Below are 25,984 nucleotides of genomic sequence, written 5' to 3'. Positions count from 1 at the left end.
AGAGGAGGTTTGTTCAGCTCGGGTCGAGGGTCAGTGTCCGTGGGGACAGGCCAGGAAGAGCCCCAGGACGAAGCCAAGGCTGAGATTGGGCAGCGCCCCGGCCAGGCGCCTCCCCGGTGCAGAAGCACCTTTGCTCCCGCTCTGCCTCTGCTTGGGGCAGGAGTCCTCACGTGTCCTGGCTTCCGTGCCCACCCTGCCCAGGCCTCTCCTAAAGTGCCTCCTGGAACCCTGTGTTTTCCTTGCATAGCACTTCCCTGAAACGAACCCATTCCCTCATTTTCCTGTTTCTTCCGTGTCTCCTCACCCGTGCTCTAGGAGGGCACGGAGTCTTGATGATGTGTGTGCCAGTTCTCCCAGAATAGCACCTGGCCAAGAGAAACTCCCCATAGATTGTCCAGGAGGCTAGGGAGAGCCAAGCCTGGCCTTGAAGCGTCTGCCCCAGAGAAGTCGGGGTGACTGTTGCAGATAAGTAACTCCGATGTTCAGCTCAGAGGAGCCTGGAAAAGACCCCCGTGATGCCTGCATGGAGTAGGTCCTTGGAAGGGCTTCCTAACCCCCTCCCCCACCTGGCCCCATACTAAAGCCCAAGACCAGGAGCTGTGTGGGAGACCCCAGACAAACACACAAGCTCCCTCCTGGATGGATTCTACACTTAAGTTCCAGCAGCCTCTTCTGGAACCTTCTCCTGGGGCCACAATGTGGGCTTCCCAGACTTCATGAGAACCATCTGTGCCCCTGCCAGCTGTGACACTGGGAAGCCCCTCAACCTCTCCAGCTCAGGGTCGTCATCCCTGAGAGGGACAAGGACACTACCTTCTGTGTGGGGGACAATGTGGTTAGGTCCCTGCAGGTGCTCGGAGCCCCAGCGTCTCCTCCTGCAGCCTGCCTTCCCTTCCACCGGAGCCTCACTTGGGGCCCTGTCCGCTTGGCCTGCTATCAGAATCCCCTATCGCCAGCCTCCTTCCTAACTGCCTAGGGGGCCCGGCCTGAGCCTACTGTCACCGCTCCCCCCTCCGCCAGGTCCCAGGCCCTTCTGACCCCTCTCCTTGCTCCCTCACCCCACTGTCTTACCCACACCTTGGAATCTGGTGGGATTGGGTTCTTGAAGGCTCAAGAGTACCAGGCCCTGTGTCCTGCTGGCTGCCCTCACAGAGGTCACAGCCAGTGGGGGCTCTGGTGGGTGCCAAGGGTTCCAGGAGGTCCGCACCAAGGGGCAGTGCTTTCCCAGACCTGGTGACCTTGCTTCTGGCCTAAACGGGCTGCACAGCCTCTTGGACGGACAGGCCTCCCGGGTGCGCCGGGTCTGAGCAGCCAGGCTGGGTCAGAGCTGAGCTCGACCCCTCCCCTGTCCTGGCCCCAAGGAAGACACAGCGGACAGCCGGGCTTGAACATTTAATGAGGCTCGGCCACGGATGGGCGGGGGCCTAGGCCTTGCGGGAAGCAGTGGTGCGCACGCGCAGCACGCTGGCGCGCAGGGCGGGCTGGTGGTCGCCCGCGGCCCAGCGCATGCCGGAGGCGGCCCCCGCGTGCTCCGGCCATGGCCCGTTGAGGTCCGCGTGGCCGCAGGCGCTGTACCACCATCCGGCTCCCGAGCGATCGTGGCTGCAGCTGGTGAAGGTCTGGGCGCCATCCGTGCAGGGCGTGCAGCGGTCATGGTCGCGGTCCAGCGTGCTGAAGCCACAGCCCTCCTGGTTGTCCGTCTGGCCCAAGCCCCGGAACGCGTCCCCTGCGCGGTGTGGTGGCGTGGGCAGCGGGCCAGCTGCCCCTCAGGCCCCCGCTCGCGGCCTTGCCATCTGGGACCCCAGAAGGGCAGGCACTTGGGGAGGGACAGTCTTCCCCAGAGCACAGAGGCTGGCAGATGTGGGCCGGAAAGTTGGGGGCTCCAGGGACCCAACCTCCCCCACCCACCCTGGCCTGCTGCAAGAGTCCCCCTCCTGCAGCCTGGAGAGCCCAGGGGCAAAGCAGGACACCTGGGGGCAGGCACAGGGGTTCCTTACCTCCCCAGCACTCACCTGCGTTCCCCGAGTACAGGCCGAGGGTCAGCTGGTAAAACTGGTCCTCCTTGTCCACGTGGAAGTTATCATAGTGGGCCTGAAGTGTGTGGTTGTCCGTGTCCAGGAGATCCACCACCAGCTCTGAGCGCAGGCCCGGCTGGGAGGTCAGGCCAGAGATGTGCTCCAGCCCCAGCCAGTGGTCACCTGCAGGAGTGGGGCACCCGGGCAGAGGCTACTGTGTGATGGGCCCCCAGCCTCCTCCTGCCATCTCTCTCCCATGTCCCCGGTGGGGGTCAGGGCCTTGGGGTGCTGGCTACACCCCTGTGCCCCACGGGCAGCACAGTCCTACCTCTCAGGTCTCCAAAGCCTCGTTTGTACTCCTGCCAGCACCTCTCAAAGTCCAGGGGCCTCCGCCGGCCCCGGTCTCGGCTCTGAATCACCGTCCAGCCACCGTCCGTGCGCATGTCACAGAGAACCTGGGGAACAGGCCAGCCCGTGGCGGGCAGCGCCAGGCTGGATGCAAGCAGGCCTGCCCCTCTCCTGCCCATCCTCCCTTAAACACTTTGCATTTGAAAACTGAAACTTTGTTTTTCTACTTATCAATGTCATGTAAACTGCATCACATTAAATTCACTTTCTCACAAAAGGGGTCAAACTTGGCAGTGAGGTCACAGGCCCCCAGGAGGGCTGCTCAGTTTGATGTCATTCTGCACCCTGCTTTGTTTTTTCACTTAATGTTGTCTCCTGGGCTCTTTCTTTGTTCATACCCTTCGAGGTGGGAGCCTAGGTTTCTCCCAGCCTTTCCGGGCTGTAACACAACGTCCGTGAACACCTCTGTGCCCGGGTGTGTCTGAGGACGGACTCCACCAGCAGCGCCTGGCCTGGCTGGCCCTTCTCCTGCTAGGTGGACAGTGCCATCCCTTGTTTTTTGTCCAAGTGACACACACATTACCCCCGGGCCCTCGCTGCGGGCTGCTCACCTTGAAGGGGGCGCTGGCTCCCTCTGGTTGGATGGCGTACACACCACTGCGGGCCCTGGGGCTCTCCACCCAGATGTGAGAGCAGTCCCTTCCTGTGGGGGATACGGCCAGGAAGGCTCAGGGCCTGGAGAGGGGCTATGCCCTCTCGGTGACTGGAACCAGAACCCTCCTCCTGCGGACGCCCTGTGACAATCTGGCGGACGATTTACGACCTTGGTCCTGGTGGGTGGGCGGCCACAGTCCCCTCACCTTGGGCCATACCTGTCTCAGGCCTCTTCGGAAATGGCCGTGCCTTGGGCTCTGCCAATTTGCTGGTCCCCAGCCCTCGGCCAGACCCTCGATTCTTCCCGAGGCCCCTGGACACCACCTCACGCCCTCACCTGCTGCCCTTGGAAGGTCAGTCTTGGCTTCCCTACCTTCCTCCTCCTGGCCTGGCAGTGGTCTGAGGGCTACCCCAAGTGCAGCTGGCGTTAGGAGAGAATACAGTGGAGCCTGGTCCTTGCCTGCCCTCCCCCCAGGCTGTTCTGGGCAGGGACCCGGCCAGGTCCTCATGGGGGGTGAGACCTGCTGGGTGGGGACCTGTGGGTGACAGGTGGGAGGCTGTCCAGCTTGGGCCCACCTGGTAGGCCCCTCCCTCTGCCCCCCCACCCAGCCAGACCTTGGGGTTCCAGAAGCACCACCGGCACCTGTGGAGAGAGGACCCTGGTGAGAGGCAGGCTCGGTAGCTCTGGGAGTCCCCAGCTCATCTCAGGCTAGTGAGACCCGTTGGCCGGACGGCCGCTCTTACCAGCTGTCGATACTGCACCATGGAGCTGGCCTGGGGCGCAGAGAGGAAGAGGAGAGCGGCAAGACCCAGCACAGGGCAGGCAGCCATGCTTCCTGGGGGTGCAGACATGGTGGGTGGAGAGCCCAGCCCAAGGCCCTGCCAGCCTCCCTTCATGCCCCCCCGGGTGCTCACTGTTGTCTTTCTGGGCAGAGCTGAGCCCCTGGTCCCCAGCACCTTTTGTGCGGGCGCTGGGCTCACCCCGCCTCCTCCCTGCCCAGGGGCCGGGCGGGGAGCCTGAGGGCGTGGACAGGGAGGTGAGGGCCGGGGCGCTCCTCTGAGCACACTTCCCCTTGGCGGGTGTCCTCGCCGGGCCCGGCGGGCACCTCCTGCCCCAGCCCTTGAGTCCCGCTTCCACACATTTCACAAAACAGGAGCTTCCAAAATTAGACTTTATTTCAGTTCCTAAGGAATGCGTACACGCGCCTCCGTGACAGGAAGATCACGGCCCAGTCCAGTTCACGGCCGTGGGTTTCACCTGGCTTCGTCAGACACTCAGCACAAGCACAATGGGGCAAGACCCCAGGCCCAGGGGGCCGTATAGACTCCGCGTCACAGACACACGGCCAGGAGTGGCGACGACACACACGGGCGACGCCGGGGTGGACGCCCCGAGTGGGGCCACGGGATGGTGGCCGGCACCCGCCGGCACATGTGCCAACTGGGGGGCCCTGGCGGACACGCGCCCTCTGTCCGCTGAGGGTGCGGCACGGGGAGCAGGTGCGATCCTCCTTGGCCGGGGGAAGGCTCAGGCCTGGGGGGGCCGCAGCCCCGGACGCCCCGCAGCCAGGGGCTGCCCGAGGGGGCAGCTGGGGGGGCAGCGTCCGGAGGCCGGCCGGGCCTGCTGCTAAAGCCAACCCTTCCCCCAGGCTCGCCGGCTCAGGGCTGAGTGCCCCCCACCCCCCACCACCAACACATCCTCTTTGTCCCAATCAGATTTAAGGCTAGTATTTCCCGACACTGGCTTCAGTTTGTTTTAAGTTAAAATTACCTGAGTAAAAAAAATTCAGACATTTTTAAAAGCCAAAACCACACCACTTCTGCAAGCAGAGCGGCTACCAAGCTCGGCCCAGCTGCCCTGTCGGGAGGCGGGCTCCCCGGAGCCGCACGAGGGCCGCTCTGGCCGCTCCCCAACGTGCCGGCGGGAACCCCACAGCCCAGAACCCACCGGGAGTCGCTCCCGGCCGGGGCCCGCCGCCAGCGCACGACAAGGCACAGTGAGGTAGGGGAGGGCTGGCCGTGCCCACCTCGGCCCCTCCCCCACCAGCTCGTCCTGATGCCCGTGAACCCCGTGAACCCCAGGAGTGGTCCCTGCAGGGTTGGGGATGGGGTGGGGGCGGGGCTGCTGGGAAGCCTGAGCTCAGAGCAGTTAAATAATTCTTTATTTGGGCGGGTTGGGGGAGGGCAGGCGTGGCTGGGCCTGGACCCCCACGGGGGGTGGCGCCCAGAGCTCCCCGGGGTGGGGGTGGGGGTGGGGGGGGCCCGCCCCAGTGCCTCTCAGCTGCTGCGACTCAGGAGCCGCCGCCGCCGCCGCCACCTCCGAGTTCGTCCTTCCTATTTGTGCGGCCGGGCCGTGGACGCCCTCTGCAGACAGTACTGAGTGACAGGCAGCGACAGGACCAGGCTGGTGGCGCGGCGTCCCATCCAGTAGAGGCCGTAGCCCAGCAGGCCCAAGAAGGCGGCCTTCACGGCCAGCCGTGACACTCTGCCGGAGATGGACGGCGGGGGGACGCTGGGGAAGGGAGGGCGGGCTGGGCCTGGCTCGGGGGTGGGGGGCATGTGCGCCCCCCAGCCCCAGCATGGCTGCCGCCCCCTCCCCAGGCCCCGCTCTGTGCTGGGGGACGGCGTGGCATGGGCGGGCGGGCGGTACTCACGTCATGATCTCCTGGATGTTGAGGTCCGTGGTCCAGTTCTTCTCGATGCCCGGGACGTGGCCCATGCCCACGACACCCACCACGACGGAGGGGACGCACTTCCTGGGCTCAGCTGTGGGGGAAGCGACGCGTCAGCAGCGGCCTGGTGGTGCCGGTGCCCGGAGAGCCCCCGCCCGGGCCGGCCGTCGCGGTCACCGTCGGAGGAGCGCGGCAGCTCGAGGCGCCGGGCGGCCTGCCTCAGCATGTAGGTCAGGTAGACGTCACGCTCCGAGACAATGGTGCGGTGCAGGTCGGGAAACTCGCCGATCATCTCCGCCATCATCTGCTCCAGCAGGTCCTTCTGCTTGCAGCGCTCCACGTCGTCCTTGCTGGGGGCAGAGGGCACGCTGCCAGCCTCGTGGGGACGGGGCGGCCAGCAGGAGGCTGGTGCTGTTGACCCAGGGCAGGGACCTCCGCACCCTTTGTGTTTGGGCTCACGGCGGAAGGAAGGGGTGGGAAGGCCTTGTTTGAGGAGGCTTAGCCCAAGAACAAGGGGGCCGTGCCGCACGGCGGGCCCTGGGCCATTCTTCCTGGGTGGGGCTGCCCGCGGGAGGCTGAGGGGCCCTACCTGATGGGGTCTGACAGGAAGCACAGGCCCCAGGCCAGCTTCACCTTCTGCCAGAAGGACAGCGCCGCGATGGCCCTCTTGAAGGTGACGGGGATGGGCCGGTCGCCCAGGTGGAACTTGCAGAAAGGCACCTTGCTGGCCTGGGGCAGAGGCTGGGTGTTGGCTGGGGAAGCCCGAGCCGCGGGCAGCTGCCCAGGTGCTGAGCCCCCTTCCCGGCTGAACCCAGACCCACCTCCTTGAAGGCCTCCCTGAACTCGCCGCCAGGAGCCATGCCCAGCTGCTCGGTGATGTGGGCCGACACTTTCAGCAACAACATCTGCATGAGTCCGGACATGACCCCGTTCTGCAGGGGAGGGGCCGACGGTCAGCGGCCACGTGGACGCTGAGCACAGACTTCCTCAAACGCGAGGGGAGGCCCCGCCTGCGTTCCGGGACTGAGCGAGGGCCGTGGACAGGCCGCCACGTCTACAGTGGATGCCCCTTCCCTCCTGCCCCTCCAGCCCAGACCCCAACTCCTCTGCCCACGTCCCCCTGAGGGGCACATGTTGTGCTGGGCTGGCGGGGACTCTGAGACCACCCCTCCGCCCTTTGCCGAGCTCCTTGGGTCCCTGTCCAGATCCTCCCTGGGGGCTGAAGCTCACCCACCTTACCTCTCTTGTCTGAAACCCAATAAAGGCATGCCCCTCTCCCGCCCGGGGCCTCCGCGCCGCCTGGAAGGCCGCGTGCTCACAGGCGGGCAGAGCGGGGAGCGTGGCTGCCTGGGGAGGGGCCCGGCCCGCGCCCGCCCGACACCGCACCTGCCTCACGGCCTGCTGCAGCTTCCCCAGGCTGAGCTCCTTGGCCTCCTGCAGCAGCGCGCCCTCGTCCATCTTCAGCATGGACACGCGGTACGGGCACAGCTCCACCACCACCACGTCGGGCTGCAGCTCCCGGATGGTCTGCAACGGACAGCCGCCTCAGCCCGGCGCCCGCCCCAGCGCCGACCCCGACCAGCGGCCGTCCCCAGGGGCCGCCTCAGCCGCCGCGGCGACAGCTCACTTAAGTGACTGACAGCGACACAACAGAAAAGCGCACGAGGCCTCAGAAACCCCTTTCCTGAGGGGCACTGGGGTCACGCAGGAGGCGGCAGCTCGGGCGACGGGGCCTCACCTTCACCACGTCCTTCTTGCTGTCGTCGCTGAAGTGGGCGGTGCCCACCACGTACACCCTGCTCCCGTCCTCAGCCACCAGCTCGGTCACCGTGCGCGGCAGGCTGGGCCGCTCTCGCCTCCTCCTCAGCTTCATCTCCAGGAGCAGAGTCAGCGCGTCCGCGTCGGCTGCAGGGACAGCAGCTCAGCTGGGGTGCCGTGCACACCGGCGGCCTGGGCTCCCGGTTCTCAGGGCTGAGCCACACCCGGGGCCCAGATGCGCACAGGGGCATGCGCACCCGAGCAGCACCGCCCACGGGGGTCCCTCCCAGCTGCGACGTGCCCGTCCCTGCTCACTACGGTGTGCAGCTGGGCACGGCACCGTCTGACGAGACCCTCCCTATGGAAAGGGTCCTGGGCCTCGGGAAGCTCTGCATCCTCCACGAGAGGGAGCCCCCAGCCGCCACGGCCCCCATGGCATCCCTGAAGCACTCAGACCCCCACCCCAGGGAAGGGGCTCCTGATGGAGCTCCACCAACCCTCTTGTGCTCCAGGGCCTCCTCCCCAACAACCGGGGCTGGCCCGGGCCGCTGGTCGCCACACTCAGATCGCCCAGTCCGAGCCCCTGCGGCCAGGGAACTGCCCCTGCCCCCCAGCCCTGACCGGTCTCAGAGAGCACGCACACAGGTTCTGGGATCCTCCAGAAAGCACTCTGGGCACCACCTCTGCAGCCCCCACCGCCACAACAGGTTCGATGCCGGCCTGCAGAGGGAAGGGGGCGTCTGAGTCGGGGTGCCCACCTCCCTGGGACCCGCCTGGGCTCAGGGCACCCACTGGCCCCCGGTGGAGCCTACTCAGGACTCGGGCCACTGCTCCCCAGCAATCACAGCCTGTCTGTGATCATCGCCTGTGTGCAGCCCACCCCCAGGGCTCCCTGCCCCAAGGTCCCCCTTGGCTGACCCTCTGGGCAGGAAAACCACACAAAGCTCTCCTACAGAAGCAGCAGAGTGATCCCAGGCGGCCACACGGAGGGGGGACCCACACTCCGCTGACCAGCTAGCTGGACCCTGAGCCCGAGGTCATACAGGAAGCAGGCCCCCCACACCCCAGTATCTGGCCCAGGCCTCTGACCTCCTGAGGTGGCTGGCCCTGCTCCTCCTCCCCCTCCATGGCTGGGTAGCGGCTCCTGGCACCGATGAGTGAAGCCTGAGGAGACAGAGGAACCATGTTCGCACCTGGAACCCCAGGGCCGTGCCCAGGGCTCAGTCTGTTTTGAAAGATCCGTGGGTGGGATCACAGGCTCTGCACTTCCAGACAGATCGTCACCTGTCCATCGCCAGCTCTGGAGGTCCAGGGTCCCTGTGACCGGGCACAGTAGGCGTGGGACCTGTAAACCCTGCACCACAGGGCTAAGAACAGGGCTGGGGACGCCTGGCTTTGCTCCAGCTGGTGAACTGGGGGTCCTCTGTGTCGCCAGGGACAGACAACTGCCAAAGACAACGGACCGTTCAGACCTCCAGGGCCAAGGGGAATCAGGGGCCCGAGACCTGTGTCAGGCCGTGGGATTCTGGACACCGGAAGGGCCGGCAGCACTGACAATGCAGACCTCACCCACGCTTCCCCAAGACGCCACGGGGAAACTCAGCCCCGAGTCTGAGAGCAGGCTGGCCGGCACAGTGCGGGAGAGCAGCTTGAAATGAGGAGCCCCTGGAGAAGTCTGACGCGTGACTGCAGGCTGTCACTCCAACTGGTCTGAAGCTGTGGGGTGCTATCGTGTTTGGTTCTGGAGTCTGCCTCTGTCCCATGGGCACCAGGGGATGGAAGGACGGGGAGCGGCGCGGTGGGGAGCAATGCTCGCGGGCCTCACTTCAGTCTCACTCTCGCACCGCCCTTCTCAACGTTCCACAGTAAGGAAGGAAGGGCACGCGGTGAAGTAAGACACTGCGTCAGGTTCCTTTCCCCTCTGAGCGCCGCGATCCCAGCTCCCCCCAAGCCCGTTTCCTCCTCAGCAGCAGGAGGGACCCACCACCTGCGCAGGCAGCTCAGAGATGGGGCGGGGCTCCCTCCCAGTTTAACCAAATGCCTGATCTGGTGTCCAGGGACACCCGGACAGGCCTTGGAGCTGATCGGGGTGGGGTGGGCAGCCCATCCTGAGGATGGCCAGGTTTCTGAAAGAAATACAGTCACAGTAAGGGTCAGAAAGAGGAACTGGCTTAGGGCCAAAGGAAGCAGCTAGGCCCTGGTGGGAGGTTGGCCAGCAGAGAAGGGTGGCTGGGGAGGGGAAAGAGGGCCCGGACTTCTAAGCGCTCCTCCCAGAATACCTCCTGTCCAGGATCCCCAAAGCCCCGTCTTCCCGCTTTACAGATTAAAGCACTCCACCAATGCAAGATGCCAACTAAGTACAAACAGGAAGCGGTGCCTGAAGCCAGAGGGCGGGGCTGAACAGTCAGGGGAGCTGGCCTGCCCCTCCTCAGGCTCCTGAGCTGGCCCAGGGGGGCAGCTGGAGATGCCGGTCCTTAGCCCAGCTTTACACAAAAAAGCAAACAGTTCTTACTTCCAAGCAGCACAAGGCTGCCAAAGTACCAGAAAAACTTCTTAAGAAAACATCCTGTGCTCTGGCAGGGAAGCTCCTATTAACAACCAGCAAATGGGAGGTCACCACGTTGTCGCCACAGCCTTCCCTCCCACGGGTGTGGTGGTGGCAGGTCTGGGGCGTGGTGGCCCTCACCCACCCTGGGGCAGTGTGGCCAGACCCACCCTCTGAAGCCCAGGAGGAAGCCTGTGCCCACAGGGGACAGGCCGGGGGGGGGGGCAGGCGGCACCTTTCTGGGGGTGCCCTTCTGGGTCCTGCCTCCTGTGGGCTGGGGGTATGCGGGTGGCAGACGAGCCTGTCAGGCCTAAAGCCCAGCCTTGAGCCTGTTAAGTGCCAGGACCCGGGTCCCCTGGAGCTCTCTGTCCCACTCCCTGCAGCTGCTCCCCAGGGATGCGTGCCTGGTCTAGTCAAGCAGGAGGGCCACTGAGACCCCTTCAGCCTGAGTCCGTGATTCTGAGAAGCCTCTTTCTCTGATGCTGCCGCATCCACACACTTTCCAATACCCTGGTTTCTCTCAAACTCAGAGGTGGGGTACCCTGGCAATACCCTTGCAGAATGTCATTTCAGTGGGTTGTAAATTTCAAATATTTATGGCTGGGGCCTGAGCCTTTCCCAGCTGCCAGGTGGGAAGCAAAGGCCCCCACAGACCTCCGAGCCCAGGCCCCACCTCTCTGCACCCACCAGTGGCTGCCAGGGTCGTCCACATCCCTCCTGGTTTCCTGCCACACATTCTCTGGATCTACAGGTCCCAGCAGTTCCTCACACCACTGCATGCTGCAGTGACAAGCAGAGCTCTGGCTGACACCCTCGAGGGGAGACAAATGTGCCCCTTCCTAAATCCATACCCCAGTGTGTAGCCCTGCTACTGGGCCGCGGTCCAGCCACCAGTGCTGGGGGCCTCTGGAACCTGGCACAAAGCGGGAAGAGCCTTCTGCCAGATGCAGAGGCTACCCACTCCCTCCGACCAGCTGTCACTGCCAAGCAGGGCTGTCCACCGAGATGACCCGTGGGCAGATGGCTCAACTGTGCTGCAGGGGATGGTCTGGGTTTGGCCAGATCTCAGACCAGCCACCTGGTGCTGCATGGCCCCGGGCAGGACCCTCCAACCTGCTAGGACTCTTAGCTCCTCCTCTAGGATCGGGGTGGTTAGGGCCGTCACCCAGACGTCCCATCCGTCTGCACACAGTAGGCCCTCTCCCAGCTAAAGACGTGTGCCACACGCAGATTTCACTTCAGCTCATAACCTATAGACCTCTGTGGGCTTCCTCCTGTGTGGGCAGGAGCAAACCCCATGGGGCACAAAAGAACCAGCAGTCTGGTTTCAGGGGACAATGGAACACGAGTCTTCCTTGGCCGTCTCCTTATCTGTAGAGGGACACACCATGATCTGGCTCTGGGAATCACAATGCTGCACACAGAGGACAGCAGGAGAATCACCGCAAGCTTTCAGGAAAACAAACTCCAAAGTGGTGGGAATTCCCAACAGCCCCAGGAGGACCCACCCTGCCCAGTACTCCAGGAAAAGCGCCTGTTCAAAGGACAGGAAAAGCCCCACTTACACTAGGGACCCACCTGGGGTGTACAGCCCTGAGATACAAATCAGAGTAACACGTTAAACTGTTCTGCATTGGATGACGTTATTAGCATCTGAAAATGTTTTGCTGGGTGTCCGTTTCAGGACAGAAGCAGAGGACATCAGACAGTTCAGTGGGAGTGGCAGACCCAGGTTCCTGCTTGCCCAGCCCAGGCAGGGGAGGATCCCATTGCTATGCACTGAACTGCGTCCCCCAAAATTCATATACTGAAGCCCTAATCCCCAGGATGATGGTGTTTGGAGGTGGGGCCTTCGGGAGGTGACTAAGGTTACGTGAAGTCATGAGGGTGGGGCCCCATGATGGTATTAGGGCCCTTATGAGAAGAGACACCAGAGATCTGGCTGTGTGAGAACACAGTGGGAAGACAGCCATCGGCAAGCCAGGAAGAAAAAGCCCTCATCAGCAACCACCCTTGATCTCGGACTTCCAGCCTCCAGAGTTGTGAAAAAACAGTCTGCTATTTAAGCCCCATCTCTGCTGTTTGCTATGGCTACAGAGCAGACTGAGACACCCACCGCTGCCCCCCTCGCCCCTCTAAAAACTGGAAAGCCACAAACTGCCTCCCGGATCCCAGACTGGCTTCTCAGTGCGGCCAAGACCCGACCAGCACCAAATGGAGTTCCCAGAAAAGCCTGCATCTCCCAACCAACCCACCAGGCTTGCTCAGAGAGTCAGAGGTCCCAATCTGGGCAGACCGGTGGGCTGTAGAAATAAATGTCCAGCCAGGAGATGGCAGGATGTTGCCAAAGCCCTGACCTCCCCAATGCCCCCACTTCTTAAGCCTGGGCACCCTTGGCCACTTGAGACCCCCCTGAGTCTGGCAGCACCTGCTTTATGGAGGTGTGGCAAAGTTTGGGTTTGGGATTGGGATAGAGGACATACGCCCACTTGTATCTGAGCTGGAGGCCTGAATGGCTCCTTTTCCAGCTCACCTGACTGACCCTCCTGGAGCCTGGACACGGGGCCCATTGCCGGGCCCCCACACTGACCAGCACGGCAGGGCGCTGTGTAGGGGTCTGGCTACTCACCCTACCAGGCTCTCTCCTGGCAGGCTCAGACACCATAGCATCGTGGCCATTCTGCAAGACTGACCAGTGGTCCCAGGGGCAAGGGTCCCTTCCAGTCATGCTGCAAGGGGGTGAGCAGGAGCAAAAGGGGCGGCAAGAGACCCAGAGAGAGCTGAGCCTGCCCAGGAGTGCAGTGAGCCTGGTGGCCGCACATCTCCCTCTCCAGCGCACCCCAAAAGCCAGTGGGATTCCACCTGGAAACCACCCATTCTCCTAACGAAGCTGTCCTGATCCCCAAAGGTGGCAAGGACTTGTGAGCGGAGTTCCTAGTCGTTTTTGAGAGGCCGATGCCAAGGCGGCCTGCGTCTCCGGGGAGAGCTTCTACAGACTCTCATACGCGGTACTTTGTGGCACAGAAGTTACACCTCCATACGCTGCTTCGTGGAAACAAAGTGGAGACTGTTGCAGGCCTCTGAAGTTCGGCCGCGCGCACACCGGCGGAGACCTAGCTCCACTCTGCCATATGGCAGCCCTACTCGCTCGGCTTGAAGGGCAGAGGCCACCAGCACTCGGGAAGGGCCGGGGTCTCCGCCGGGAGAGGCCCGCGGCCCCCCGCCCGCCCCACCCGAGCCCTCAAGCCCTCTCCCCCGCCCCCTTCCCCTCGAGCCCTGGCCGCCGACCCGGCCCCGCGCGCCCTCCTTACAGGCCTGGGCTGACCCTTCCAGCCTCAGACCCCACGCTAGGGGCTGACTGGGCCCGGTCCAGAGCGAGGTGGCCCCCGACCCCGACCCGACCCCGACCCCTGCCTGTCAGCCGGGGCCCGCGCCGCGCAGCGTACCGAGGCGGGGCGGCGCTCCTCAACCGGCCTCCATGCGGCTAGTCGCCCCACCGGACGGGGCGGACCGGGGCCGGGACCGGGGGCGGAGCGGCCGGACGGGCCGGGGCCGGGGGCGGGCGGCGCGCGGCATGCCGGGAAGCGCAGTTCCACGCGCCGCCCGTCCGCTCCGTCGGCGCGCTCCGTCCGCGCCGCCGGACTACACTTCCCAGGGATCCACGCGCGAGCGCCCGCGGACTACACTTCCCAGGGGCCGTGCGCGAGAGCCCGAGGACTACACTTCCCAGGGGGCCGCGCAGGAAAAGCCCCGCCCCACCCCGCCCCGCTCCGACACCGGCGCCTCTGGTTCTAGGAGGGAGGAGGAGATTCTGGACGCGTGAGTTCGCGTCCCCGGGCCTGTGGGGGAGCCCGGCGGCCTTGCAGAGCACTCTTAAATTTTCTGACCGCAGCTCCCAGTCTGTAAAAGGGATGATGTTCCCCACGATGTCCACGGAGAGACTTTGTGTCAATCGCCCAAGGGGCAGCCCGTAGTGGGATGGGAGGAGCAAAACACTCGGTTGTGGAGCAAGCCCACGTGGCTCGACCTGGGTTGGGGGTGCCTAGACTCCCGCGCGCCGGCGACCGGGCCATCCCTCGACTTGGTGGGTGGAGTCCCCTGGGAGGGCAGGCCCCAGGGGTCCTGCTGCCTACCAGGCTGAGACCTGGACCCCAAGCCCCGGAGGGGTGTTTGATGGGCGGTCTCAGGACGGGCGGACCCCGGTGAGCCTGGAGCCACCGACCCGCTGCCGCGGAGGGCCCCAACCACCATGTCTCTGGCCCCTCGTCGTCCCCATTTGGTCAAGTGGGCGGTGGGGCGTGGGAGGCGGACTCCTAGTAGGGTGTCCCGAGGCCACCCCCCTCTTCTCCCCACGTGGAGCGCCCCCGGCCGCCCACCCCCACTGCCTGGGCCCGGGAGGGGGCCTGGGGGCTGCTGCCCTCGCCTGGGTCCTCCTCCATCCTCACAGGGTGGTTCTGGGGCTGGGCACCCTGCAGCTGGTGGATGTGGGGACGGCTTGCCTGCTGGCCACACGTGGACCCCCAGTCAGCTCCACCGAAGCTTGTGTCCAGCTCAGGGCCATGGGACGACTGGCTGGCTGGGGGCCTCAGTAGCTGGAGCAGGCTGCCTGGCCCTCAGTCTGGAGCTACTTGGGAGTGAGGGCACAGTCCAGTCCAGCCCCCGCTGGGCCTGGACCTGCTGGGCCAATACACCAGCACTCGGAGCTGGGCACTGGGCCGCCCCTCAGGTTCCAGGAAGAGAGGCCCTGGCATTGGTGACCTGTAGGGGTCACAGGTTCCCGTGTTCTTTGGGGTCCAGCTGATGTGGGAGATAATCCCCCGGCCACTCTTGGTACCAGGCTAGGCTGTTTGCCCGCTGAGCTCTGTATACGGGAGGCTCCAGGCTGACGCTTCTGGGCCAGGCTTGCCGGCCACCTCCCTCCTATGGCTTCTTGGTCCCCGAAGGGCCCGGCTGGCCTCAGGGAGGCCTCTGTCCTCCTTGGTACGTGCTCCTCCTGTCCAGTTACTGTTCCGTCCCTCTGTGCCGGCGCAGGTCGTTTCTGCGTCCCAACCACCTTGGCCGCCTTCTCAGAGCACACACTGCGGGGCAGTGTGCGGTGGGGCCTGGAGCGAGTCTGGCTGCCAGGCCCATGCTGTGCCGGCGTGGCAGGAAGAGGCCTGGGTTCCAGTCTTGCCTGTGTGGGAGCCTCTTCTTTTCTGAGGCGGGGACAGTTGCCCCCGGCCGCTGCAGTGCCCTGGCTACAAGGAAGGGGTGAGGAGATGAGAGGTGGGTGGGGGGCTTCAGACCAACACTAGAGCTGATGGGCGCCCTCCTGCACTAGTGGGGTAAGGTGGCGGCCCTCGGCACCTGCAGGGAGAGCTTGGCTTCTATGGGACGATGACTTGGGCTCTTCTCTTCCCCAGCAAACCAGGGCAAGGGTTCAGCTCACGCTGAGGGCACTGCGTGTGCTCCGAAGGACAGACCTCTGCGGGATGCGACTTGCTCTGCAGTGTCCTGCCGGGCGTTGGCCCCGGGGACAGGTGGCTGATAGCCTGGCAGAGCAGTCTCCCCAAAGACACAGAGGTGGCTGCGCTGGGGGCCTCCTCGGCGGGTGTGAGCTAACCGTACTTAGACGTGTGTGTGTGTGAACATCGCTCAGCCCGCAGTACTGGTGTTCACTGGCAGAGGGACGGTGCACGAGACCGGCCCGCTGCACAGCCCGGGTAGCGAACGCCTCTGCAGGGCTCTGGGGCCATCTCCACTTTGAGAGCAGTCCCCGGGGCAGGGGCAGGGATGACCCGTGCAGGGCCCAGCTGAGCTGTGCACGTGGATGGGCAGGGTGGGCAGGTGAGTGTGGCCTTGGATGGCTGGGGAGGCTGGACTGGACTCCAGCCCCACTCAGGGGAAGGCCGGGGGGGGGGCGTGGCAAGAGCTGCTGACTTGAGTCGCCCAGGTGGGCACAGCTACCCTGCTCACAGGGTCATGGAGCCGGTTGATGGTGTGGGACCAAGGTAGGGGGGAGCTGCTGAGGGACCAGGGGCTTGTCCCCACCCTGCAGAACTGGTCCTGTGGGCATGTGGGGTCCCTTCCCTGGACACGTGGAAAGTGAGTGCCAACCCAAGGGGCAGTGGGCTTCACAGCCTGGGATGCTGGGCGGGAAGTGTCCTGGCTCAGGTGAGGCCGAGTGCTCTCTGGAGACAGGGTGTATTAATGATGCCTTTTCGTTTTCTGATATTTTGACATTGGGCCAAGTTGACCCTGGAAGGTCGGCCCCTCCCAGGACTAATTCCTAGAAACAACAAACTCCCATGTACAAACCAGCCGACCCAGAGCCCCGGCCCACCACCCCCTCTGTGGGGCTCCCACCCTCGGGGCCTCCCTCACCTGCTCCCACCACCCAGGGCAGGTGCCCGACAACCAGGGGAGCCCGGGAACCCGTGGTCGGTATTCACGCAGGCCATTCCTAAGCCTGTTCACCTGCCTTGTCCGTTCCTTCCTGCGGAAACCACAGGAATGGCTCCTGCCCTCGTCCCCCTCCCGCTCTGCCTGCTGGTGCTTCCCCCAGCGGCCCCCAGCCTGGGCACAGCGTGCCCCCTCCTCCTGGGGGCTGTGAGTGATAAGCTATCTTCCCGATGGCGGCTGTCTCCTGGTCGCAGGCCTCAGCACACCTGAGTGATAATAAAACCACATTTTAAAATCCATGGAAGGGGCGCCTGGGTGGCTCAGTCGTTAAACGTCTGCCTTCGGCTCAGGTCACGATCCCAGGGTCCTGGGATCGAGCCCCACATCGGGCTCCCTGCTCCGCGGGAAGCCTGCTTCTCCCTCTGCCACTCCCCCTGCTTGTGTTCCTGCTCTCGCTCTGTCTCTCTCTGTCAAATAAATAAATAAAATCTTTAAAAAAAAAAAAAAATCCACGGAGGGATGCAGTCCCTTGTCTGTGTCCCTGTATGATGCGCCAGCTGCAGGGAAGGTCGGCCCGCCCAGCTCAAGGCTGCCCCGGGGATTCAGGTGCCGGGCGGGGCAGGTCTCTGGGCAGCACAGCAAGCGGGCTCACGCCGGTCTCAGCCATGGCCCCCCCCCACTCTAGGGCCCACAGGTTTCTGGCCTGGCTGCCTCAGCTACCTGGCTCCGAGGAGCCTTTGTTCAGATTCTCGGGGTCCCCAGCCATGAACCGAAGGGCATGTGGCTCCATGGTGTACCCGTAAGACTAGGCTCATCCCACCTGAGTCGTGGGCCCAGTGAGGAAGGCCCCCTGCCCTGGGTCCCTGGAACATGAGGGGCACCCCCAGGCCGTATCAAGGGGACCTCTTCCGGGAAGATTTCGTGGCTCTCCCTGTTCCCCTAAGTGTACCCAACAGGCCCCTGTCCCCAAGCATCTGATGGAGGGGACAGCCTCCTGGGGGCTCCTGCCTCTGCCTCTGTTGAGCCTGTGAGCCCAGGGAGGGCTCACCTGAACTACCCCCCAGGCCTGGGGAGCGTGCCTGTCAGTCAGAGGTCACGGAAGGTCAATGGCAAGGGACCACCACGTGCTCCTGCCTCACAGTGGGTGCAGCCGGGCCCCCAGGGTGGCCTGGAGGGCAGCGTCCCCGCGTGATGACGGTGGGTGGAGGGCGGCAAGCCCAGTCAGAGCACAGGCCTCCTGCAGGGCGGACCACACGGGACTCAGGCGGTATCAGAATAGTATTTATTGATCTGCTCGGTGCTACCTTAATACTGTCACGTTGTCGCCGTGGCTGAGGTAATAGGGACAGAGCCTCCGAGCGCCGGCCCTGGGTGCCCACGGGAAGCAGCGTGGGTCCTCGGGTGGGGGCTGGTGGCCTGGGTGGGGGGACGTGGTTATTGCGTTGGACTCCTTCCCTTGCACGCCGGCGTCCACACCGACTCAGCTCCGTGCCCACTCACAGCCCGTGCGTCCACGCCGGTGCCCACACCGCTCTGCTCACTGCTCGCCCGCTCGCGCCCGCTCACGCACACATCCACTTGCACGCCGTGCCCTCGTCCTCTCCCTCACGCGCCCACGCACACGCCGTCCTGTCTCCTGATAACGCACACTCAGTAGTTACAGTAATCCTAGTAAAATAAAGTACAGGTATGTCGGGATACAAGGAGAAAGTGCATGTTGATCTGATGGAGGGTGGACCCCGGCACCTCCCACTGCAGGAGGGAGCCCTGAGCACGGCCCCTTGGGCATAGCCGGGCCTGGCGGTATGATCACCCCCGGCTTCCTTCCAGGCCCAGGACCAAAGTTGTCCTGCCTTAGCCTGGACCCAAGGCAAAATCGACTAAAAAAATAGACTCTTCACCTCACGGCCGAGTGCCTGATGCAGGGATGGGGGTGGGGCTGGGGGCGGCTGCAGGCCTTCCTGGCTGGGGGCTCCGCTGGGGTCAAGGCCAGCTCCTGGCCCAGCCAGCACCCCAACGACGCTGTCTTGGGGGGCGGGCGGGCCAGGTGCTCAGCCCCGTGGCATGCGGACAGGAGGCCAGGAGGCGCGGGCAGTGCCGGGCGAAGCAGAGACCACATCCCCGGGGGGCTGGAGTCCGCGGCACTCCTTGGTCACGCGGAGGGCTCTGTAATGGCCCGGGCAGCCCTGTTCCTCAGAACTCCACGGTACTCACTACTGTCCTCGGCTCGTCGAAGGTGGCGATGAGGATCTGCTGGGGGGGTGGGATGGCGATGAGGCTGCCCACGTCTGGGGGGGCCCGGGGACCCCCGTCCTCCTCTTCCCGGGCTTCATACAGCGTGCTGATGTGCAGCAGTGGGTGCGTGGCGTTGCGGCTCAGGATGGCGAGCGGGTCAGCTTTGCCCAGAGTGGCTGGCGACAGAGGGGCTGTGGCGGGGGCTGCTGGGGGCGAGCAGACGTGAAACGGGCCGCCGGAAGGAAGCGAGGCCCGGGCTGGCTCTGCTGGGTACAGGATCTCCTTGTCAGGGAGCGGAGCATCTGCAAACAGCCGAGAGCAGGGGCAGGTCACAGCCTGCGGACCGCCCGCCCCTCCACCGCTGCTGCCCCTCTCAGACCCCGCCGGGCAGAGACTGGTCACCGAGGGCCCCGAGAGGGCTTGATTCTCCCTCCTCCTGCCTCCTTAGCCGTGTGGGGCCGCCCGAGACCCTCTCTGCACACTCCAGCATGCTTGGGCCGAATCTCGCGCTGCCTCAGGAGCAGCAGGGCCCATTTCCAGAACCTTCTCTAGAGCCTGAACCTACTGTCAATATCCCCCTGGGCTCTCCTGCTAGCATTCCTCCTGCGCGCCGGGGAGGGCCCCTCACGGCCTGCCTGCGTTCTGCCCTCAGGTCGGCCCCTGGCTGCCCACCCCGTTCTTCCACCTAGCTGCTTCACCCGCGCACATGGTTCCCAGATGCCTGGTCTGCAGAGGACCGTGCGCGGGGTGGGGGTGGGGGTGGGGGTGGGGGGCGTCCCCGGCCGCCTACCTTTGGTGGGTGCTGAGGCCAAGCCCAGCGCACACTCCTCCGCCTGGGACAGGAAACCCCCTTCCTGGCTCCGGGAGGCGGGCAGGGCGGTGGCGGGCACGGCCTCGGGCTTGGCCTTCTTGGTGCCCAGGATGTAGGGGTGCACGTCCAGGGAAAAGTGGCGCGCGTGCTTCTTGTCGGGAGCGGGCCCCGCGTCGCCCCCGCCGCCCTTGTAGTGGTGCGCGGCGCGCGCGCCCGCGTCCAGCAGCGGCGCGATGAGCGTGTCGGTGGCCGTCTTGCGGCGTACGGGCTTGGGCTTCTCGGCCTTGCTGTTCTCCACGCGCATGATGGCCAGCGGCTCCTTGAAGGGCTGCGGCAGCGGGTTGCTGGTGGGGATCCACTTCATCTTCTTGCGCGGCCGCTTGACGACGGGCGGCTCGGCGGCGCCGTCGGGCTCGGCCGGGTTGGCGCTGGGGTCCACGGTCTGCACGCCCGTGTCGCGCACGGTGGGCGTGGCGTCGTGGTTGGACTGGGCCAGCGCGGCCAGCAGCTGCCGCACCACGTTGTCGTACATGAGGTCGCTCTCGTTGGTGATGAAGTCCAGCCGGTTGAGCGACTTGATGTGGTCGCGGTTCTCGTTGCAGAACATGGCCAGGATGTTGATGTCGCAGAACTGCGAGCGGCGCCACTGCCGGCGCGTCTTGATGCCCACCTTGTGCAGCTTGTCGAAGATGAAGTTGCTCTTGCGGAAGATGAACAGGTGGATGAGGTTGACGAGGATGATGAGGTTCATGGCGCACAGCAGCACGATGTCCACGCCCGCCACGATGCGCTGCAGCTGCACGGACGGGAGCTTGCAGCTGACGCGCACGGCCGGGCCCCCGCCAGCCGGCCCGTCCGGGGACGCGCCCAGCGCGCACGTGAACTCGTTCTGCTTCTGGGTGGCGTAGTAGGTGCACAGGTAGGAGATGGGCGCCACGCTGAGCAGCAGGATGAGCAGGTGCCGCGCCAGGTACAGCTTGGCCAGGAAGTTGCTGCGGCCGCGGCGCTCCAGGTACTTCTCGAACAGGTTCTGCTCGGGGCTCTTCTCCTTCTCGGCGTTCTCGATGATCTCGCGCCGCTCGCGCTCCGTGATGCCGGGCCCCTTGGACTGGATCTGCTTTTCGATCTTGGGGGCGCGGCCCTCGGCCGCTCGGTGGTAGCAGTTGTCGATCTCCTGCAGCAGGAAGTTGAGCTCGGAGGTGAGGCGGGTGGAGGCCAGGAACTCCCAGCCCAGCGCGGGCACGTACATGATGGCGGCAAAGGCCAGCAGCGAGTAGGGCAGCAGCTTGTGCTCAAACAGCGACGGCCACAGGCTGGCGTCCACGCCGGGCAGCGCGTCCCGCAGCTCCGTCCAGCAGTAGCCGCGAGCGTACAGCGCCTGGTCGCGAGTGAAGTTGTGCGGCGTGTAGCAGTAAATGGGCTCCTCTGAGGGCAGAGAGGAGACTCGGGCTGGGGCGCGGGGGTGGGGGGCGCGCCAGACACACCAGGGACTGCTGTTCCCCAGCAGAAATGCCCCGGTCACCCACGACCCACCGTGGTGGCTGGGGGGGCTCACCCTGGAGACCCCCACATACAGCGGCTGCCTGTGGCACAGGTGGGGGTACAGCCCCCCAGGGACTGCCCTGCACTTCAAACCCGGGGTCCCTCTCTGTATGCGCAGGGTCTGTGTGCACGTGGGGGAAACCCAATCCCACAGGGAAGCAGGACAGGCCAGTCAGCACAGCTACCGGCCCTGGGCTGCACTGCCGGGGGCTCCATCTTTAGGAGGGTGGACGGCCCGGACCGTCCTACCTGGCCAGAGGCAGTTATGGTGGCACAAAAGTGGGCCCTGCCTGCCCTTGAGGGGTATGGGGTGTCTCTCCCAGACCCACTGTCCGGGAGCAGGGCAGGCTGGGAGTCCTGGGCGCTGGGTGGGCACGGGCAGTGCCCTGGACTCTGGCAGGAGCACTCACCAGGACGGCAGTGTCTGCCGCTAGGAACGGTGGAGACCTCCTGAATTACAGAAAAAAGGCTGTCACTGAACTTTATTTTCCCTCCCAGATGACGACAGGCACAAACCAACAGCAAAAGGACGTGTCTGGAGCCACGCTGGGGTCCACCTGCTGGGGTGTTACATTTGAACACTTCTCCAAAGGGCAACACCTGGCAGGCGTGGGGCTGTCCTTGTGCGGCACCAGGCCCCCACGTTCACGGCCCTGAGGGACTGGCCACCCTGCTGCCAGGCCAGCTTGAGACCTCTCACCACAGAGGTCGGGGGTTAGCGGCCCCCCTACAGCGCTGCCCAGATTGCTCCTCTGGCTGGTGGGATCCTACCCCCAGACCTGGCTCATGGCCCCCACCTCCTCCCCGGGGAGGCGCAGACCCTTTCCAAAGGTGTCATGTACTAATACCCAGAACTTTACACAGACTCTGCTAGGGGGATTAGGTTAGGACTCGGGGCGGGGGTGGGGGTGGGAAGGATGACCCTGGATTATCAGGTAGGAGTCCTTATAAGAGGGAGGTGGGAGGGTCGGAGTCAAGGATGTGAGGATGAAAGCAGAGAAGATGCCACTGTGCCAGGCTTGAAGGTGGAGGACAGACCACAAGCCAAGGAGTGTGGGGTCTTTAGAAACTGGAAAAGGCAAACGACAGTCTCCCAGAGCCTCCAGAAGGAGTGAGGCCCTGCTGACCCCTAGACGTTAGCCCCATAAAACTCATTTCAGATTTCTGAGCTGCAGAGCTCTAAGATCGTAAACTTGTGTTATTTAAGCCACTAAGTTTGTGGTCACTCGTTAGAGCCTCAGCCGGAAGCTAACGCAGGTGGTGGCCGGCCACTTGCCGGCTGGCTGCCTCCTCTGCTGAGACCCTTTCCTGCCCCCCTGTGCCTCCCCCAGTGGTGTGAACACACGTTCTCCCACGGTGCTGGGAGCCGAGGAGGTGGGACCCCATACACGAGGGAGGGCGAGGCCCTCAGAGGCCACAGACGAGGGTCGGGGAGACTTGGCCGCTGAGACATGCAGCCTCCCCTCCCCAGAGAGCAGTCAGCCTCGCCGGCTCCCCTGGCCCTCCTCGGACTCAGCACAGGCCCTGAAGCCCACGCTCAGCAGTCCTCCTGGGGCCAAGCACTTGCCCTCTCTCCTTTGCGAAAAGGGCACACACTCTGGGGTTACCTGCACCCCTCCAGGATAGAGAGGCCCCCACGTGATGTGGGGCCCAGCTATTTAAGAAAATGCAGCTGGAAGTTCCCCTGTGTGGTGGCCCAAGGACATCTGTGGAACCCGGCGACCCCGCAAGGCCGGCCCCCTCTGTCCATGGCGCAGTGGGGGGTCTGCTCACAGCAAGCCTGGCCAGGAGCCACGGGGGTCTTCCTGCTGTCTGCGGCCCTCCAGACTGGGGGGATTCTAGACTAGGAAGCCAGTGCTGCCTCGTCAGCTCCTCACCCCAACCCTGGACGTGGCCAGCACGTGTGGCCAGCATCGTGTCCTTGACAAGCAAACCAGGGCACAGAGAGTCGGGTCTCCCCCTGCTCCAGGGGATCCCCAAGCAGCGAGGACCCAGGCATTGGGCATCCACCCCAGGCAGGGTCGGGGGGGGGGTGAGTGTCGAGCCCCCGGCTCCAGGCCAGCTCCTTGTGGATGGGGCATGGATCCTTCTGGCACACATGCCGGCCCTATGCCCCGGGGCTGGGGCCTATGGATGGATGCAGACATGGCACTGGGGGCGGGGGGGGGGGTCTGAGTGGAGGGGCCTCCAGTGCCCTCTGAGGGTCAGAGCTTGTGACCTCACTTCCTTCTTGCACCCCTGCCCCACCTGAGCCGTCCCCATGTGTCAGCAGGGCCTCTCCTGGCAGTTCAGCCTGTGGACATGTGGTTCCCCCTGCACCCCTACTGTCCTCGGGTCTGGGGAGGGGCCCGGGGCTCGTCCATGTTCTGTGTGAAGCACCAGGAGACATCCCACTTCACAGGCCGACACAGCCACTGTCCTGCCTTGACCCCCAATTCAGGTGAGCGAGAGCGGCTGCTGAAGCCCCCCCAGACCGTGAGGGGACCAGGGCAGGTGCAGCCCCTCTCAGCAACGGGGCCAGAGCCCACTTGACCAGCTCTTACCAGCCCCCCTGCGTTCGGGGACCTGGGACAAGATTTCCTCGGGCACACCCAGGTGCCGAAGGCGGGCACGTTCCACAGGCATGTTCCACAGGACGTGCTGCATGGCCCGGGATGCAGGGCAGCAGGGTCCAGCGCCTGTCTGCCACCGCTCAGAAGGCCTGCCTTGTCCATGCTCAGGGGCCCAAGTGGGCACAGACATGTCCACGTGCAAATGCAGGTCAGCGTGGGGGGGGGCAGGCCTGCACAGGAAGTCCCAGGGCACCACCAGGACCAGGGACGAAGAACGAACTTGGGAGACCCCAGCCTGGCTGGGCGTGGAGCGGTGTTGAGGCTCCACTTGGGGTGAGCTGGACTCACCGGACAGCATGAGAATGGAGGCCCTATCCCCGGGGGGGCGGGGGTCACCTGAGGATGGCAGTCCTGAGCCTGCCGCACTGTGCACGTCCGTAGTGGGCAGAATCGTGTCCTCCCCAAAGATGTCCAAGTCCCAACCCCTGGTACCTGTGAATATGACCTTGTTTGGGCTGTGGTCCTGAGAAGGTCACACTGGGGGCACCCAGGTGGCTCAGCTGGTGAAGTGTCTGGGCTCCGCACTCAGCGGGGAGGCTGCTTGGGATGCTCTCCCTCTCCCACCCCCCCTCGCTGCACACGCACTCACTTTCTCTCTCTCAAATAAACAAATCTTAAAAAAACAAAACAAAACAGATAAGGTCACACTGGAGTAGGGTGGCCCCAACCCAATGACTGACGTCCTTGTAAGAAGAGGGGATTTGGAGCAGACGCCCAGGGAGAGGCATGCAGGGACGGGGTGAGGAGGCCCTGGCAGCTGGAGAGGCAGAAGGGACCCTCCCTGGAGCCTCTGGGCGAGAGGCCCTGCCCACACCCTGATTTTGGACTTTTGGTCTCCAGACTATGACAGTTGAGTCACCAAGCTTGTGCTTGTTACAGTCGTCTTAGAAACCCAATACACCTAGATGCCCTGAGCGACACTGGTGGGTCACACTTGCGTCTGCACGTGCGCTACCCCCGCCCCTGGGAGAGCGTCTGGGCACCGGTGTCCGAAGAGAGAAACCGCAGAGGCCCCCAGTCTCAGAGCGGGATCACGTGGGCCTGGACATGTCCACACTCAGGTCTGGTGGGTTCCCAGGTCATGGGGACCCCTAAAAATCGAGCCCTTTGTGAAAGAACCAATGCACAGTGCAAGAATGTCTGCCAATGTCACTCAGGGGACAGTCGCCTGTCCCTCCTCGAGGGGTGCACAGGAACACCCACCCCCTCTGCCATGGACGGGCACCTATGGCCCTCAAGTCTAGCCAATGGACTGCGGAGGGGCCTCCCTGGACCCCTTGCCAACCAGATCTGGGTGGGGGGTGCCATTCTCTGCCTCCAGCTGCCCACCTCTCCCTGCCCGACCCCGTCCCCACTCCTCAGGAAGGGTGGTACTGGAGGCCACTCTTCCGTCCGCTTGCCCCCAGTGCCTCCCAGGCTGGCTCACCCAGGGTCACTAGTTAGGAGGTCCTCCTGGTGCCCCCATGTCTGTCAACTTAAGGCCTCAGCATGTCACAGCGCTGGTTCCTGTCACTGCCCTATTCCACCTGCATGGGCCTCCTGCTTGGCCAGGTGGGTCCACTGCCCAGCACCGCTGTGGATGCTCAGCCCGGCCTCACCCGTCCTGCCCGCAAACCTTCTGGGCTCCTGGTGCCCAGAGCAAGGCCTCCCCCTGTAGCCGACCAGAACCTGCTGGGTCTCAAGGACCCTCACTGCAAGTCCGGCCGCAGCGCTGCGCCAGGTGCTCTGACAGCCTTTGGCTTCAGTGACCGTTCTCATCACCTGTGACACCCTTCTCCGGTCCCCACCTGGCCACTCCTCCCCCCTCAGAGCCGGCCCACTCCCCCTCCTGGTCTCTCCTGCCAGACCCCAGGTCTCATTTATGCCTGAGACCCACCAGGTCCAGGACGCATCCACCCGGGGCTCACGGTGAGCGCATGGAAAGTAAAAACAATACATCGGAGGAGAGGGGTCTCGGAGGCAGCCCCAGGCGACTGGCGACACAGGCAGCGATGCGGGGGGAGGGGGTGGTGGCTGGGGATCTGCTGGGAGACCCCCGGGGCGCCGCCAATACCGCCAGGCCACAGTGGGTGGCCCGCGGCGGGATGCCGGCGTGGGGACTCGGGGAGCGCCCGGCGCCCGACACCTGCGGACGCGCCCCCGGCCTCACCTGCGAAGTTCTTGGTGAAGACCAGGGTGACCAGCAGGATGGGGACGAGCACGGTGCCGATGGTGACCACGCGGTCGAAGGGCAGCTCGAGCTTCAGCTGCAGGAGCAGCGCCGCTAGCGCGCCCGCCTTGTCGTCCTGCGCGCCGGGCAGGATCAGCTCGCGCAGCTTCTCTCCGGCCAGCAACGCCGTCGCCATGTCCGCGGACTGCTCCAGGAGATGGTGCATGGGGGGCGGGGGCGCGGCCCGGGGGCGCGGGCGCGG

General features: G+C 64.7%; 3 protein-coding genes across 7 annotated transcripts; all 3 read right to left on the bottom strand.

The window, feature by feature from the left end:
• Window positions 1-1,384: 1,384 nt before the first annotated feature.
• Window positions 1,385-4,096, bottom strand: LOC116639996 (angiopoietin-related protein 5-like). 2 transcript variants are annotated; one of them, XM_032416766.1, is made up of 6 exons: window positions 3,762-4,096; window positions 3,633-3,660; window positions 2,975-3,066; window positions 2,344-2,470; window positions 2,013-2,198; window positions 1,385-1,726 (listed from the first exon to the last, which is right to left on the bottom strand). In XM_032416766.1, the coding sequence occupies exons 1-6, from the start codon at window positions 3,912-3,914 to the stop codon at window positions 1,425-1,427; spliced, it is 888 nt and encodes a 295-aa protein (XP_032272657.1). In that variant the 5' UTR covers window positions 3,915-4,096; the 3' UTR covers window positions 1,385-1,424. The 2 variants fall into 2 exon arrangements, with proteins under 2 accessions (XP_032272657.1, XP_032272656.1); XM_032416765.1 differs by having other exon boundaries at window positions 1,540-2,198.
• A 79-nt stretch (window positions 4,097-4,175) lies between these two features.
• Window positions 4,176-13,529, bottom strand: TRABD (TraB domain containing). Its single transcript, XM_032416764.1, has 10 exons — window positions 13,439-13,529; window positions 8,537-8,611; window positions 8,089-8,167; window positions 7,428-7,594; window positions 7,076-7,216; window positions 6,511-6,621; window positions 6,279-6,418; window positions 5,867-6,039; window positions 5,672-5,783; window positions 4,176-5,529 (listed from the first exon to the last, which is right to left on the bottom strand). Exons 2-10 carry the CDS (start codon window positions 8,573-8,575, stop codon window positions 5,352-5,354), a joined length of 1,140 nt encoding a protein of 379 aa, XP_032272655.1. The 5' UTR covers window positions 8,576-8,611; window positions 13,439-13,529; the 3' UTR covers window positions 4,176-5,351.
• Window positions 13,530-17,644: 4,115 nt separating this feature from the next.
• On the bottom strand, window positions 17,645-25,972 carry PANX2 (pannexin 2). Of its 4 annotated transcripts, XM_032416677.1 has the most exons (6): window positions 25,723-25,972; window positions 23,910-24,005; window positions 21,372-21,518; window positions 19,399-20,844; window positions 18,588-18,910; window positions 17,645-18,041 (listed from the first exon to the last, which is right to left on the bottom strand). In XM_032416677.1, the coding sequence occupies exons 1-6, from the start codon at window positions 25,946-25,948 to the stop codon at window positions 18,024-18,026; spliced, it is 2,256 nt and encodes a 751-aa protein (XP_032272568.1). In that variant the 5' UTR covers window positions 25,949-25,972; the 3' UTR covers window positions 17,645-18,023. The 4 variants fall into 4 exon arrangements, with proteins under 4 accessions (XP_032272568.1, XP_032272567.1, XP_032272569.1 ...); XM_032416676.1 differs by having other exon boundaries at window positions 17,645-18,910; XM_032416678.1 differs by lacking the exon at window positions 23,910-24,005 and having other exon boundaries at window positions 17,645-18,910.
• Window positions 25,973-25,984: the final 12 nt, after the last annotated feature.

Source organism: Phoca vitulina, unplaced genomic scaffold, assembly GCF_004348235.1.
Source record: "Phoca vitulina isolate PV1807 unplaced genomic scaffold, GSC_HSeal_1.0 scaffold19, whole genome shotgun sequence".
Classification (NCBI taxonomy): domain Eukaryota; kingdom Metazoa; phylum Chordata; class Mammalia; order Carnivora; family Phocidae; genus Phoca; species Phoca vitulina.
This window is presented reverse-complemented; position numbering and strand designations above follow the sequence as displayed.